The sequence below is a fragment of the Urocitellus parryii genome, chromosome 8 (assembly GCF_045843805.1).
Source record: "Urocitellus parryii isolate mUroPar1 chromosome 8, mUroPar1.hap1, whole genome shotgun sequence".
NCBI classification, from domain to species: Eukaryota; Metazoa; Chordata; class Mammalia; order Rodentia; family Sciuridae; genus Urocitellus; species Urocitellus parryii.
Genome location: NC_135538.1, coordinates 83990520 through 84008304, shown reverse-complemented (window position 1 = coordinate 84008304; position 17785 = coordinate 83990520). Strand labels below are relative to the sequence as shown.

Below are 17785 nucleotides of genomic sequence, written 5' to 3'. Positions count from 1 at the left end.
CCAGTTCATGTTGCTCTGGAGACTTCTTTTGTCTAGATTTTACAAAAGGTCAACTTGACACTGCTGTATCATTTTACCTCTATTCAGGCATCCAGGCTGCTTAGGAAATGGTAAGAAATGCACTTTCTCTCTCCAGTGCATTCTTCCCTGGGGCTGACTCCGACTTCTAAACAGAGAATTAGTTTTGCCCAAAGCCGACTTCTTGTTAATGTCCTGTAAAGTCAGTCAGTATGTGCGCCTATATTTCCATGGCTTTGATCTCTAATTGTGTACAGGATGCTTTATTAGTCAAAACTGTGAATCAGTCCTCTCATATAACATTATACTACTACTTTGGTCTCCAGAGCAAGTGTCAGGTTGCCAGCTAGGAATAGGCCTACAACCAAATAAAAGAGCAGGAGAGCAGAACAGAGTTTCAAGTTACTGTGACAGATAAGTTCCTCCCTACACTAAGTGATTTTCCAAATCAGTCCAAATGATGGCAATTCATCCTATTGATGGAGGCCATCTCCCGTCAGAGGCTGTTTGGCAGGTGCTCATAATGGGTGCAAGTGAGTAGTGGTGTAGTAATTAAGATATGTTGATGATATGAGTTTGGCAGCAATAACGTCCCAAATACTATTATGAGCAAATAAGAGTGATGGCTTCTGTACAAAAGGAATCCTCTCTGCCTAAGATAAAAGTTACACAGCAAGATGAGTCAGTTTCTCTCCAACAAGGAAACTTCAGAAAAACAAATGGGAATCAGTGATGTGGTGAATAACAACACAACAGAGAAATAGATTGTGACTGAAACAATGCACACTCCATGTGTTCCCTGTATTCTTCTTGTCAGAATAATTCACCATTAAATTAAGTTGACAAATATTTGCTAAGTATGGTGTCTGATATTTAGGGATAACCAAATGTAGCATTCCAAACATCTGAAAATTTCCAGGTAGTTTACTGTTTATAATATCATCTCAGTTTTTTGTTTTGTTTTGTTTTGGTTTGGTTTTTGGTGGTGGGATGGAACCCAGGGCCTTGTGCGTGCAAGGCAAGCACTCTACCAACTGAGCTATATCCCCAGCCCCCATCTCAGTTTTTTTTAAAGAGTAGGTATAGAAGACATACTTATTCTTAATCTATTGTTTAATGATTCAAATGAACAACAGGCAAAAGAACTCATTATATTAGTTCTAGATTGTCTATGAGCAGGCCCTTCATCTTACTCAATTTAAGAGTATACTTGATTTATAGCCTAACCAGTCTTGAATAACATTGATGGATGACTAGAAACAATTAGAGATATAAATAGATATCTCAGAATCATGACAGATTTCATAAAGAATATACTGTGAAGACTCCCATAGTTAATAAAATTGAAACTTTTAAAATAGATAGTCTTATATATATTTGAAATTTCTTTGAGGTCTAAATGTTCCTTCGATTTAGAAAATGTTATTAACCCATTTTGTTCCATCATTCCAGATGTGGGACACCTATAAAAACTTAAATGTAGTATATAATATAAAATTATATAATATATAATGTAGTTAAATAATAATAAATCATAACATTAACATAATATATAAGCCATAGATTATGATTTCTGACCTATTTGCATGTATCTATATTAGTCCCAAGAATCAAAAACTAAGGACTTAATGGTTTAATGGAATATTGTTACACTACTATTTATGTATGTACTTTGGGGATAATAAGGTGTTTTATGTCAATCTGAGCTTGCACTGAGAGCTAAAGTGCACTATTTGTGTAGTCTATTAATAGGGACACCTGTAGAGTCTCATTTTTGAATTTTTGTCTCTCTTGCTTTTCTTTTTTTATTTGTTCTTTTAGTTATACATAACACTAGATTCCATTTTGACATAGTTATACAAGCATGGAATAGATATTGTTCTAAATCAGACCCTAGTTCCACTCCTTCTCCTTCTCTCTCTCCATCCCCTGCTCTTTTCTTTTTGTTGGCCTTTCTGCTATTTGCCCATAGTTATTTATTTTTTTAATTAATTTCTTGTGTATGTACATGATGGTGAGATTCACTCTGGTATATTTGTATATGTACATGGTAAAGTCATGTCAGATTCATTCCACTGTCTTTCCTTTTCCTAACCTTGCTCCCTTCTCTTCATTCTTTTTTGTCTACCTCACTGAACTTGTATTTTTCAACCCCCCCTTGTAGTGTGTTAGCATCCACATATCAGAGAAAACATTCAGCCTTTGGTGTTTGGGGATTGGCTTATTTCTCTTAGCATGATAGTCTCCAGTTCCATCCATTTGCTGGAAAATGCTATAATTTTATTCTTCTTTAAGGCTCAGTAGTATTCCATTGTATATATGTACCATACAATCTTTATCCATTCATCTGTTGAAGGGCACCTCTGTTGGCTCCATAGCTTAGCTATTGTAAATTGGGATGCTATAAACTGATATGGCTGCATCACTCTTGTATGCTGATTTTAAATCCTTTGGATATATACAGAGGAGTAGAATCACTGGACCCCACCCAGCACTCAGCAACTTCTGATTCCAGCATGCCCTGGGTAACCCTTGGTTCGTTTTCCTATGAGGCTTGACTGGCCAATGATTTATCTGCCCTCTCTCCTATTTTTCTATATGAACCTAGTTGTCTGAGTCCCAAATCAAATCCTGAAAGCTTTTGTGAAGAAGACATACAAGACAGTTCTGATTCCTGCTGCACTCCAGCACTACCTCGCCCATAGCCTTTTCAGCCCTGAAAGCCACAAACCTAGGTTTCTATTTCTTCCAGGCTATGCCTGCTGTTTTCCCAGTATACCAACAAGCAAAATATAACTCCAACTGACAGCCTTACTCTGATATTCTCAGGACTCACAGGCCCTGCCTTCCTCTTGTATGAGTAAACAGAATACAGGCTGCTTCTGTCTAACCTTCAGGAGCCACTTTGGCTCCACTCTGAATCTTCATTTTCTCCAAAACCCAAGACATTTGGAGATTCTTCCTAAAACATGCATAAACAAAAAGAATAAATATCTCTTACTTTCTTTCCCCCTTTCTTAGGCTATCCTCAACACAAGCATAACCACTGGTGAAAAAATCCTATCATTCTAGTAAAAAAGTAAAAAAAAAAGAGAGAGAGATATCATTTAATAATCCCAAATGGAAATAAAATTGATCACTGTATAGGTTAGAAGAAGGATATTCAGCAGCTAATTGTCCTATAGCTTGATCAAAATAGGCACACACTCACTAATACCATGACATCTGGTGTTAAGAACCACTCACCCTCTCATTGTAATTAGTGTCAATAAATCAAGATAGGCAGGTTAAAAAAATTACAAGACAGTTAACTTATTCAGATTTTTTAATAGCTAGTTGTTTTTCAGAATTTTGATCTTAATGGATTAATAAAACAGTATGTTAATTGGGTTTCACTAAACCCAAAGCCTTGAACTGAAAGCATCACACCCAGTGAGCGGCTGCCTTAGTTAGAGAAGCCACAACAATGGGAAAGGGGTTTCTCTGGAACCACCACCCCAGAGGCACTCAGGGCACTGCACCTCGTGAGTTTTCTGGTTGTAGGTCTCATTTTCCTCTACTCAAGAGTGGTAGAACACAGTGTTCATCCTGCATGTTTATGGTAACGGTATACATTTGCAAAGTGAATTCATGAGAAGCAGAACACCCATAAATAAAATGAAACTTGCAGAGTAGTTAATTATATGGAAATATGTAAATACCCTAAAGGAAGGGCAGATTTTTTTGGAACTCAAAGTATAAGACCAATTTCTTTGGTCCAGAAAAGGGCAGCTCTAAGAACAGAGATGTAACTCCCAAGCAAGAAAAGTTCTCCAAGAGCAAAGCCCAGTCCTGACTTGACTCAGCCCCTCAGTAGCTCAAAGACTGTCCTCCCTCTTGGCTTGACACAGGTTTCTGCCTCAGCCCATGGGACAAATATCACCAACAGGAGAAGATGATCAGTTGGCAGGTGTGCACTGGTCTTACAAGCCCAGGGATGTCTCTCTCAACTGAAATACATCATTTGTTGGGTTCAAGGAATTCTATTTAAATTTTTATAAATATCTTAAATTCTAATTTTAAATCCTTATAAATAAGAAAAACCCATTAGCTTTGTATGAACCTTATTAGAAAACAAAAATAATGGTCTGGGGATGTAGTTCAGAGGTCGAGCTCTTGCCTAGCATGTTTAAGACCATGGGTTCCATCCTCAGTACTGCAAAAAACAAAACTAAGAAAAAGAAGGGCCTAATTTTATTTCTGGTAACAGTGTTTGTTTTAAATTGTCAATCATATAATATGGGGGAAAGCTGGTACAATTCTTCAGAGAAAGAAGAGTCTATATGTTAATGAAAAATAGACAAATCTGCAATTTAAATCAAACAAAAACTTGATTTGTTTATTTTGGAGATTTTTTGCTGTTTCCATTTTGATCTGATTTAGGGTTCTCAGCTACTGCTCTAAGTTGAACTGGTTAATTTGGGATTATTTCACAAAATTATGACAGAATACATTATCTGGGCACAGTTCAGGCTGTAGCAACCTATTATCAGTTTTTTCCAGCTTATAATTCATGACTTAGAGATTTAGTTCCAATCCTTCTATATGCACATGTGATTAAATGCACACGCCCATAACATCAACTTCAAACCAATTAAGGTGTAATTAGGTTTTGTGGGTAGGGTAGACCACCAATAAGAACACAGTGAGGCTGTTTCTGTTTTCATGGAGGGAAGAGGGAAATATGTGAGAATCTCCATTGCATGCATTGCCAACTGAGGCTCCTTCCCAGAGGCCACCGTCACAAACTGTCCTCATGGATCTATCCTCCCTATGGTATGTGAAGGCCTGAGACATCCACTCTGATGCAGATGTGAGCAGGATAGAAGTGATCACTTGGGTGACTAACATATACTAAGCAGGCATGATGGCACCTGTCAGCGACCAACCATCCTAAGTGTGTAAAATCACTACAAGAGAAGGTGGAAGTCCTCACTGTGGCATCCCAACTAGTAACAGGGGCACACGGGACCAACTAGGATCAACTCCTGGGATAGGGGCAGGGACTAGGGACGTTACAGTGTTCTCATATCTTGTAATGCTATCCTTCTCCCCAAGAGGGGGACACCCACTTCCTGCCCCTGACACACATGGTCTTAACATGTGGCCCCAATATCTGATAAAAACCTGGCCAGTTCTTCTTCAGTAACAAAGTGTAAATCCAACATTTGGAATGGGGCCTTTTCAAACTTCTCCCTTCTGTATTCTCCTCTGAAGAACTTCTGGGACAAATGAACATTGCCATACAGATATGGTTAAGCAAATCGATTTTCAGAAGGAGAATTGTATTTTAACAGGTGTGAAAAACTTAAAGGAATAAATCATGTTTAGGAAAATTTTAAAAATAAACTAACAAAAATGGGGAAGACCTACAGAGGCAATGGATTTTCAAACTAATTCACCCATCAATGTCTTCCTAAGCCTTTCAGCTGGAGAAGCTAGTCCCAGTTACACTGTCCTTCAAAACTCTCAGTCATTGCTTCCAAAGGTATAAAGTATCAATGTTCCTTCATACTGTGTTCTACTTTCCCCGTCTCCACTTAGCTCCCTATACCACCCCTGCAGTGCCTGCTGAGCACCTTGGTAAAGTCCTCTTGTATTATTATCACCATCAACACAGTGCAGGCATGATTCTGAAAGTATTGATGTGTCTTCAACAGTAAGGCAAGTCAGTCATTCTTTCAAATTCTCTTCCAATACACTAATAGTTAATGTATCTGTAAAAAAAAAAAAAAAAAAAGGAAAACTTTGAAAACTAGATTGATGCTGGTATGTGATTGATGCTGGAATGTTAGTAAGCATAATTTTGAAATATTTTTCTGCTCTTCAGAGAAACAAAATACAGAAAGCTGATTTACTTTTATATATCTCTTTCTACTTTCTGATTAAAGCAAGAAGCCATTTCTAGGTCTTAATTTCATTTCCTTAATATATATTATACTGGTGGAATTTTCTAAATTACAAAAAAATTACAACTGCAACTCTTCTGACTGAAACTGTTCTTTGCAATTTACAATGTGGTTTATATCACAAAGTCTTTTCCTGCAGGGATTGTGTGAGGAGGCATGCTGGCCTGCTAGCCCTGTGCTACTTTAAGTATGTGCACACACACAAAAAGGAGCAAAAATAGCTGGAAATTGATTATGTTGATATTGTGGATAAAGGCAATAGTTCCAATTTTGTATGTCTAATTAGCCACAGCTCTTCAAGAATTGGTGCAAATGTCACGGAGCTCATAATGGTGGCATTTCATCTTCACAAAAATACCATTTGATGGCATAACACGGGAAAAAACTAATAGTCACAGCAGACAGCTTGTAGATTAGACAAAGGTCACTGTGTTTTAATGAACAGTGCTGTTAATTAATGAGAAAACAACTAGAACATGCGGTTTTAGGCATTGTGAATTTGTACCGGACAAAAAAAATCAATCAATCTTTACCTAAAAACCACTTTAAGCAACTAAAAAATAAAATAACTTCAAGAATAGAATTTAAATCTCAAGTGAAACAACACTTATATCTACCAATGAAATAGTGTCAACATTCTCTGGTGTGACATATGAATAAGCTTATTTAATATCTAGAAGATGTTTAATGTTAGATTAGTAGCCTTAATAAACATTCTAGAAAGCACTCGGGACTAACTCTACCATAGCCTCTTAGGTTTCTTAATTTCTACATGCATTTCCTTGTCTTTAAGAATAGGAAAAGTATTTTATGTTTTCCCAAAATTATGGAAGGACTCATGAGAAAGCACTATTTCTTCAAGATCAGTGATAAAAATAACAAACATTGCCTTTGGTTTTGTAGAGGGCTGCCAAAACCAAACTTCTAGCGGCTTCTATAAAATAGAAGTAGGATAGAACCAGTATTAATAACACTAGCTTTACATTACAGCTTTTCTCCAAGTAGATCAAGTACTCTGAATATAATTCACTAATCTCTTCAGCAGCCATCTAAGTAAATACTATGCAATTTCTTGTTCAAGGAGAACCAAATGAGAGAAAGTGAACCAATTTATCCCAAGGTACAGCAATGAAAGCATCAGAATCTACCTCATTTCTGGCGAAATAAAGATCAGAATAACCACCACTAATCTAAATAGTTTCAACTGAACCCAACAGATTTCTAACTCATTTGAAAAGAAAATAAGGAGACCTAGAGAAAGGGGTGATTTAGAGAGCACCACTAAACCAACACACAGTGAGATCAGATCTAGCCTCTGGACATGAAGCAAAACATATTTCCTTGGCTAGATCACTGGTGATGGTTTTGCATTGAAATTTTTATGGATATAATTGTAGATTCAAAAGCAGTTGTAAGAAATAATAAAGAGATATCATGTGTACACTTTACTCAATTTCCCCAACTGATAACCTTTTGTAAAACTATAGCATAATATCCCAATCAGAATGATAATATTGACAAAATACACATATCTTATTCCAATTTCTTTAGTTTTACTTATACTCATGTGTGTGTATTTAGTTCTGTGCAGTTTTATCACATGCAGAGTCAAAATGCTCAACCATTCTGTCACCACAAGTTGCCCACCTCCTCCCTCCCATCCATCCACCCCTTCTCCCCACCTGACCAGCTCCTAGCAATCACTAATCTGTTCTCTATTTTTAAATGTTTTCATTTCAAAAAATGTGATACAAATGGAACAATACGGGACCTAACTTTTAGGATTGGCTTCTTTTCACTCAGCATAATTCCCTAGCAATTGATCTCAATTGTATATATCAATATTTCATTCATTTTGTTGAATAGTATTCCATGGTATGTATGTACCCCACACAGCTGATGAAAGACATCTGAGCTGTTTTCAGTTTGGGGTCATCATGGATATATTTGCTATGAACATTCATGTACAGGTTTTTGTATAAGCAGAAGGATTTTTTTTCCCTCTAACATAAATGCCCAAGAATACAATGACTGAGTTATATGGTAATCATGTTTTATAAGAAATTGATAAACTGTTTTCTAAAGGGACTATACTGTTTTACATTCCCACCAGAATGTTTGAGTGATCCAGCTTCTCCACATCCTCCTCAGCATTTTGTGTTGTCATTATTTTCCGTCACCATTGTCTGTATTAGACATTCTGATAACTGTGTAGTAATATCTCATTGTGGCTTTAATCTTCATTTCCTAATGGCTAATGATATCAAGTATCTTTTCATGTGCTTATTCAACAGTAATATATTCTCTTTGTTTTCACATTTACTAAAAATATCCTGTTCGTATCTTTTGACAATTTTTTAATTGAATTTTTGGTTTTCTGTTGAATTTTGAGATTTCTTTATATATGCTAAATACTAATGGCAGATATATGGGTTGCAAATACTTTCTCCTAGTATATCATTCATCTTTTCATCTTCTGTACATGGAATTTCACAGAGCAAAACATTTTAATTTTGATGCAATCTAATCTATCAAATTTTCATTTTTATAATTGTTATCTGGGTGTTAAGTCTAAGAACTCTTTGTTTTGCTTAGCCCACTCCCCAAAATCTTTTATACTTTTCACCAAAAAAAAAAAAACTGTTTTCTATATAAAAATTAAGCCCAGGACTCTTCTTAACTGACTTTTCTTTTTATGTACCAGGGATTGAACCCAGCGATGCTTAACCACCAAGTCTCATCCCACATTTTATTTTGAAATAGGGTCTTACTGAGTTGCCAAGGCTGGTTTTGAGCTCATGATCCTCCCCACTCACCTTCCCAAGCCTTTGGGATTTACAAGCATGTGCCACCACCATACTATGCCTTAATTGATTTCTGTACAAAGTGTAAGGTATAGATTGAGAGTTTTGTTTGAGTTTTTTGTTTGTTTGTTTGTTTGTTTTTCGGGGGGGTTGTTTTGTTTTGTTTTGGCATCATTGTTGTTTTTGCCTATGAGTGTCCAGTTCTCCAGCATGTGTTGAAAGATTGTTCTTCCTCCATTGAATTGCTTCTGCAACTTTAACAAAAATCAGTATGTCTGTGTGGACCAATTTCTGAGTTCTCTATTCTGATCCACTGTTCTATATGTCCATACCTCTCCCTATACCACCCAATCTTGGCTACTGGAGTTATGTAGTAAACCTTAATATCAGCTAAAGTGATTCCTTTTGCTTTATTCTTCTTTTTTAGGATTATTTTAGCTCTTCTAAGGCCTGTGAATTTCCATATCATTTTAGAATAAGTTTATTTCTATCTCCCAAAAATGCTTTGCTGACATTTTGAGAGAAACTTCATCAAATCTATAGATCAATTTGGGAAGAATTAGCAACTTTAAGTATGTCAAGTTTTGCAATTTATGAAAATAGTCTCTCACCCCACTTATTTAGGTCTTCTTTGATTTCTTTCATCAGCATTTTGTAATTTTCAGCACATATAAACTGCACATGTTTTACTAAGTATAAATTTAATTATTATTTTTATTTGGAATAACTGTAAATAATATCATGTTTTTCATTTTCACATGCTTTTTGTTAGTATACAGAAATGTGATTGACTTTTTCATTTTGGTCATATATCCTGCAACTTTACTGAACTCGCTTATTAGTTCTTAGAGTGTCTTTGTAGATTCCTTGAAATTTATTGACAATCATGTTATCTGCAAATAGAGACCATTTTATGTTTGCCTTTCCCAACTGTGTGCCTTTTATTTGTCTCTTGCAAGGACAATGACTTATTGAACAATGTTGAATAAAAGTGTTGAAAGTAGATATTTTGCCTCGGTCTTGATTTTAGAGGAAAGCAGCCAGTCTTTTGCCATTAAATATGATATTAGTTATAGGGTTTTTATGGTATGATTTATCAACTTGAGATTATCACTCTCTATTCCTAAATTGTTGTGAGTTTTTACCATGAATATGCATTCAATTTTGTCAAAGACTTTTTTTTTGCATCAATTGATAAGGTTATATTTTTTCTTCTTTAGTTTGTTGATATACTGCATTATATACATTGATCTCAAATATTAAACTGTCCTTGAATACCTGGAATAAATTCAACTTGTTTATGGTATATATATTTTTATATATTGATGGGTCCAAATTGCTGAAATTTTGTGAAGATTATTGGTTCTAATTTCATTAAAGATATTGGCTTCTTGTTTTTGTTTTGTTTTGTTTTTGTATTCTTTAACCAAATATAGCGGCACACACCTATAGTCCCAGCTACTGAGGACACTGAGGCAGAAGGATTGGTTGAGCCCAGGAGTTCGAGGCCAGCCTGGGCAACATAATAATGAGATCCTGTCTCTTTAAGAAAAATGAATCCAAAAGTACTTTCTCCTTTACTATTTTTGGGAAAGAATTGTGTGAAATTGGCATAATTTTCCTTTAAAAATTTGGTTAACTTCAGCAGTAAAATCTTTTGGCCTGGACAGTTCTTTTTTGAAAGCTTCTTAACTACAAATTCAATCTCTTTGGAGACTATAGGACTATTCACATTATTTGTTTCTTCATTATTGAGTTTCATGGATTTGGTCAATGTCTTCAGATTTGTGATATTTATTTAGCTAAATTTATTCATAGTATATTATTTTTGAGAGCTGTATTATCTACAGTGAGATCCCCTGTTACTTTTCCAATATTGGTGATTTTTGTCAGCTTGTGAGAATTTTACCAACTTGAAATTCACAGAACCAAAACTTTTGGTGTCAGGAATCTTCTTTTTGCTTATTTTCTTATTTCATCAATTCATGATTTATCTGAACCATGTCCTTCTTTCTGCTTTCTTTTACTCTGTGTTTCTAATTTCTTGAGCTAGGATTCTAGATTGTTCGTTTGAGTCCTTATTTCTTTCTTTCTTTTCTTTCTTTCTTTCTTTTTTTTTTTTTTTCTTAAAGATAGGGTCTTGCTATGTTGCCCATGCTGACCTCAAACACAATTCTCCTGCCTCACCTCCTTGCAAGTAACTAAGATTACAGCCAAATACACTGTACATGGCTAGACCTCTTCTTATTTCTAATACAAATATTTAGTGCTAAAAATTTCTTTTTCAGCACTGCTTTAACTGCATCCCTTATATTTTGGTATGCTGTATTTTCATTTTCTTCCTCTTCTATGAATTTTGTGATTTCCTTTAAGACTTCCCTTTGACTAATAAATTACTAAGAAATGTGTGGTTTACTTTCCACATGTTTAGAGATTTGTCCTTTCATTGTTGATTTTAAGTTTGATTTCACTGTGGTTTGAACACAGTCTGTATGATTTCATTTTTTTCAAACTCTTTGGAATTTGTTTATGACCTAGGATTTGATCTATCTTGGTACCTATTCTTTAGAACATTGACAAAGAATGAAAAAAAAAATCTGTATTCTGCTGTTGTTGGGTGGAATATTCCATATCTGCCAATTAGATCCTATAAGTTATTATTTTATTCAAATATTATATAAGCTTGCTGATTTTCTTACTACTGGTCCTATTCCAGCAGTTCTGAGAAGGGGAAGTGATGAAATCCCCAAATATAACTATGGATTTCTATATTTCTCCTTTCAACTCTACTAGGTTTTGCTTCCTGAGGTGGAAAAAAAAAAGAACGTTGCCATTTTTTCTCTGATTTCTTTTAAAAACAAAACCAAAAAAAAAAAAAAAGCAGCAACAAAACTGAAATAACCAAAACTCAGAAATGCAAAAGCCAAATGTTTTCTCTCATATGTGGAAGCTAGAGTAAAATAAAGAAAACAGGGAGGAAAGGATAGGATAATAAAAAGGAAAGATCAGTAGTGTAGAAGAAGGAGATGGAGAGAAACTACTAGTAGAGGGATGGGTAAGGGGACAATGCAGAATGATTCTTTAAAAATCATGCCATGCACTTATATATAAATATACCATAGAGAACTTCATGTTTATGCACAGGTAGAAAGAACCCACCAAATATGAATAAATAGACAGCAACAAGCAATATTTTTGAATAATGGGCCCCAAGAAAATAATTTGCAAATTAAATTTATCCTACCTTACTGCACCATAGAAATAACACAGAGACCTTGGCATACTTTCCTTGAGAACAATGGTTATACATCTATTGGTGCCATCTGTTTCTGTGGAAAATAAAAATCATTACATGGTACTACAGGGGGCTCAGGTGACATTTCAGGTTTTCTTGTGTCTCCTTCACAATATGATGTCTCACAACCAGGGTACCAAACTTCCTGGCATGTGTAGGAGTCAAGGGCAGGAATAGGGAAAAAATGGACCTTCCATTAAACTTACATTGGATCAAAGTACAGCTAAGTGGGCATTTTAGGCCTTAGCATGGTTTCTATATGTGGAAAGATGTGCTGGATGAAAACAGATGATCAGACATCTTTTGAAACCTTATTAAACAAATAGACTCAATTACACAGATATGCTTTCAAAACAAAAACAAAAACCAAAGGCTGAATGTTTTCTCTGATAAATGGATGCTGATCCATAAGTGGGTGATGGGGGGGATGGAGGAAATGTGGATTGAGCAGAGGGGCAGGGATGTAGAGGGGGAATGGTGGAATGAGATGGACATTATTACCCCTATGTGTGGGTATTATTGCACAAATGGTGTGACTCTACATCATGTACAATCAGAGAAATGAAAAGTTGTGCTCCATTTGTGTAAAAAAGTTTTCAAAATGAATTAATAAAAAAATACCTCTCAGTTCTTCAATCAGTAAATATATTGACCAGAATTTTGGTGATCTGTGCATAAAGTTGTCTCCAGATATTTATCCTGTGAGAAGTTCTAAGTCACTGTGAGTAAGGAGTGATGATATGGAATATTTATTTCCCATCATGAGAAATATTTGCAGAATACTTAGTACAAGATAACAGAAGGATAGAATGGTGTCTCTACTAGATGTTTCCAAAGTGCAGCACATCATCACACGCTCTAACTAAAGAAACAGACATTTGCCTGAAACTTGCAACAAAAATGCCATTTTTATAAATTTGGTAACAGTTTTTGTCTTGGGAGTGGGATGAGAGAGTGAGGAGTGGATTGCAGTCTTTATATAATGCTCTGTATGACTGTGATGTTTGGAAGTTTCAGTAAAGAGTATGTACCACTTTTAAAATTAAGCCATTGTAAAAAAAATCAATTAACAAATGATGTCTACATTGTAAATGCTGAGTCAATCTTATTTAAAAACTAGAAAGGTAATTATTTTTAAAAAAACAATTTTAATAAATTCATTACCCATCCCTATAGGAACAAGTGACTCTGCTAAGTTTGCTCCAGAGATACTTTCCTTTTTCAAATTCCGTTCCGTTTTTTTCTTCTATGACTGACTGTTTAATGAGCCACTTTAGCTGGCCTTTCCCGAGGGTTAACTCACAACTCTTCCTAAATAATCTCAAAGTCATTTTGCTGGCTCAGGTGTTGTTTTTCAGGCAGCTGTTGCCAAAGGGCAGCATAATAATTAACAAGCTTCAGACTCAGAGGATTCAGGGTCTCATTTCTGGCAATGGATATACGTGCCACACACGGTGATGCTTTAGAAAAATCAGTTTTATAAGGAGATTTTGACATTGTAACAAAAGAGCTCAGTTACTCCTAAATATTTACTTCTTGTTCTCTGAGAACAACTCTCAAAAGCTTAAGGATGGTGTCATTCCTTGCACAAAAGGAAGCTTTGTTTTCAGTAGAACTTGCAATTATATTTTAGGGTCTACTCTTCAATTCAGCTATTTCATGTTACTAAATAGCTAACATCAGCTACACTATATATTACAGAGGAGACAGAAACATTATTTGGCATGCATGTTTAGTGTTGAAACTGATTCTTAAATGTTCAGTGTTAGTGACTTGAAAAGGAATAGTTTCCCATGATAGTAAATGCAGACAATATGAGGATTCAATGTTCTTCATGTTTAGTTGGTGGATATGGAGGATATGTCCAGAAATAGTCACAGAGATTCCTATTGTGGTTTGCTCCATGGTGCTTCTCTCTGACGTGTCTTATCTGATATTTTAGGAGTTCGTGATGATTGTCGTCTTTGGCTTGGAGTTCATCATTCGAATCTGGTCAGCAGGTTGCTGTTGTCGGTATAGAGGATGGCAAGGAAGACTGAGGTTTGCCCGAAAGCCCTTCTGTGTTATAGGTGAATATGAAAGTCCCAGAGCCTGGATTTATGATCTGCATGCTTGTCTCCTGTATTGTGACATTTGTTTAATTCGAAATATTTATACCTGTGGAGTACTTCGCACAAACCAGATACTAGTGTTTTAAGTGTTAATTCATTTAATCCTCATCACCACACCATACAATAGATTTTTTTTTTTTTTTTTTGGTACTGGGATTGAACTCAGGGGCATTGAACCACTGAGCCACTGAGCCAGCCCTATTTTGTATTTTATTTAGAGACAGGGTCTCACTGAGTAGCTTATCACCTCACTTTTTTTGCTGAGGCTGGCTTTGAACTCGAAATCCTCCTTCCTCAGCCTCCAGATCTGCTGGGATTACAGGCATGTGCCACTGCACCAGGCTAGATATTTTTATATCCACATTTTACCAATGAAGAAACAGAGGCAAAAAGAGGCATGGTAAGGTACAGAAAGTCTTACAGGTAGTGAGTGGTCGAACTGGGATTGAAGCCAAGTTATCTTACTCTAGAACACACATTCATATCAAATAAGTTATATTAATAACTTGTATTCAAGGTAGTGTTTCCTTATATTAGACAAGCATTAACTTCAGTAAGTATTTTAAAAATTCAGAGTGTTATTCAGCTATAAAGTAAAAGGGAATTACATCATTTATAAGAATGGATGTGACTTGAGACCATTATGTTAATTGAAATAAGCCAAACTTAGAAGGTCAAGGGTTGAATGTCTTCTCTCATAGGTGGGAGGTACAAAGGAAAAAGGAAAAGAAAGATGGGGGTGGGTATATCTCATGGAAATCAAAGAGAGATCAGTAGAGTAGAAAAAAGGGATAGAGAGGGAGATGGTGAGGGAGGAGGGAAAGCACTGAGGAGCAATATTGGCCAAATATATTGTTGTATTTTGTGCATATATAAATATGTAACAATGAATTGCATCATTATGTACAACCATAATGCACAAACAAAAAAATGTAGAAAGACAAACAAACTATTTCATGTCTAAAATAGGGACAACAGGTTATGCTCTTGATAGGCTGGAATGGATACTATTGTATTTTTTCTAATAATGCTCATCAATTAGTATACTTTAAGAAAGATTACAAGTATGGTTTACGTTTTGTTTTGATGACTTTTGGCTTAAGTGGCTGGTTTACCCCATTCCACAATTCCCAAATAAATAGCAGATCTCTGCATATCCCTTGCTACTGTCATTCAGAGGAACTCCATTCTACTGGGTTCTGACTAGAAATTTTACTTCTCAATGAAGACACACTCTGGAGTTAATGTCTTGCATCTCCCAGGAAGATAATCCAGATATAAAAACATCACAAAATTGAAAACTCTCTATATTAAATCTATTATTATTATTATTATTAGACAGCTAAATTTGATTTTGTTGCTCTTTTATCTCTTGTGCTTAGTCATTCAAACTCAAATGCTAGAAGTTCCTGTGAGGCTTACTTACTTCAACTATTTCCAAGCTGAGAATATGGAGTTTTAATTTACAAGGTAGTATAGACTATCTTATTCATCCACAATAGGTTTTCCACTTTGTTTTAGAGAGGGTGAGTCATCATCTTAGCTTCCTCCATTACTTGTGTTCCCTGTGGTGGGGACAGAGTGGATTCAGGAAGGAGACTGACACCTCATTCATGAGCACTATTAGAAATAAACCTTTATTCCACACTTACTTCACAGTAGGCACACTTTACGAGAATGCAACCGTATTTATGAAAATTTGGATTTTAAATAGTGAATATAGTGAAATTCTAAGTAAAATCAATCTTAAAAATACAATATTTGGCCTTCATGAATGCAGTCTATTTGCTCCGATATCTCTCATCTGCAAGCAAAAGCTGCACTTGATTTTGGAAGTCATTGTGCTGAGGTAGGAGGAAAGCAGGTGGTAATTTCCAGCCTTGTGGGTCCATCCAGCTCCAAGACATATTGGTGAAGGCATTTGATTTTTCTCCCAGGAGACTTTTTCTCTTTCAAATTCTCCACTCAAGCAACATTATGAAGGACTGCAACTTGATGTAAAACTACCGCACAGCAAGTACTCTCTGGCCCAAACAAAACAATTCACAAGGCAGATGGTTAGCCAAGATTCACTCAACTTCTACAGGATAAGGTCGGTTCATGGATGACTGCAGGAATGTTCCATTCCAGATTTTAAAACCAATTAAAAATTGATTTTGTTCCAATTCCAGAGGCAATGCCAATGTATTTCTGGCCTACAAGCTAAAAAGAAAGTTCTTTCCCAGATGCCTGCAGCCTTTTGATAGCTGTTTTCAGGGATGGGAATATAAGAACATCGTCATCCTTTAATCTTTCTCTTCATGCCTCAGATCCTGCAGGTCTTGTTCTAAAAATGTTATCTGTAATCTTACTTGCTTTTACACCTATCAATAGTGACCTCACAAATCTAGTATGACATTATTTGGGCATAATTGCAATTTTATTAAGTCTCCAGGCCTTTTCTTCCATTGGGTATTTTATATCAAGTAAATCAATTGCTTTGAAAGAAAATTTCAAGGGTAAATAATGAATTATCATTAAAACAAAGACCAGATATGTACTTACAGTTGGAATAACCATGCCTTTTTCCAAACAGACAAATCAAATGTCACCTGTTTGAAGATAGGAGATTAGACTAGATGACCATTGAGGCCCTTTCTAGGCTTATTTAGTTGGTCCATAAAAATGCTTGATAAACTGGTAAAAATGGTAAAGTGAGCCCTATAGTTCCCTTGTTCGGCCAAATTTATACTAGCAAAATGAAAAAAAAAAAAGGAATAGCACATCTCTCTCTCTCATCTGTCTATAATAGCTGTTCTGAGTGGGAGTTTGGAAATGCAGCTAAAACTTCTGAAGATTTCATCTATTTGTAAGATTTGATTACTCTGAACATGCAAAATACACACCCAAATATTTTTAGAATTCTTGAAGATTCAAGAAAAGAACACAGAAAGACTGTGGTAGGCTGGATGCTATGCGTTCAATGTGGGAAGTGCTTTCTGTAAAGTATGCCAGTGTTATGCCTCCCCACAATAGAGGACCCCTTCTGGACTGCCCACCCTCCTCAACCCTAAACTCGAGCCAAACCAAGAATGTATTTCTAAAATTCATTGACTTTTTAAAAATCATAAAAATCATCATATACTTGTTTTGGGGAAACATTTTAAATACCTTTGGCCTAAGGGAAAAGTCCGTTTGATTCTTTTTAATTAGGAATTTTCTTTCATTACTATATTGAATTATTGCTACTTGGTTTGAATTGAAAATTAGTAAAAGCTTATCTAGAATATAAATGTTTTTCCTTCTACATGAATTCAATTTATATAACCCCTCTAGTATTCTTCATAATAGCATTTCTACATCTGCAGGCAATGATCACTGCATTACTAATTTAGAGAGTCAAATATATTTTGTAGTGACTGCCTGAACTGTGCTTTACTTACCTGAGCTGGGTGCTATATGATTTTTCTACATTCAAACACAAGTCATTCACCCCATAACATCAGTATCTAGAATGTACAAATTATCTCAAAAACTGATTTCATAGTCATTGTTTTTTCCATTTTTTTTCATTAATGACCTACCCAGAAAAATAATACCAAAGGCTGATATTTAGATCACAGTAATGAG

The 17785-nt window shown here is 35.5% G+C and overlaps 1 protein-coding gene across 6 annotated transcripts in view; it reads left to right on the top strand.

Moving 5' to 3' along the window:
- The window catches only part of Kcnq5 (potassium voltage-gated channel subfamily Q member 5), a 535459-nt gene that overhangs the window by 394024 nt on the left and 123650 nt on the right, over positions 1-17785 (top strand). For all 6 annotated transcript variants that reach the window (XM_026391338.2, XM_026391337.2, XM_026391336.2 and 3 more), the window contains one exon: positions 14008-14134. In XM_026391338.2, the coding sequence (XP_026247123.1) occupies positions 14008-14134 (127 nt within the window). The remainder of the gene's footprint in view (positions 1-14007; positions 14135-17785) is intronic.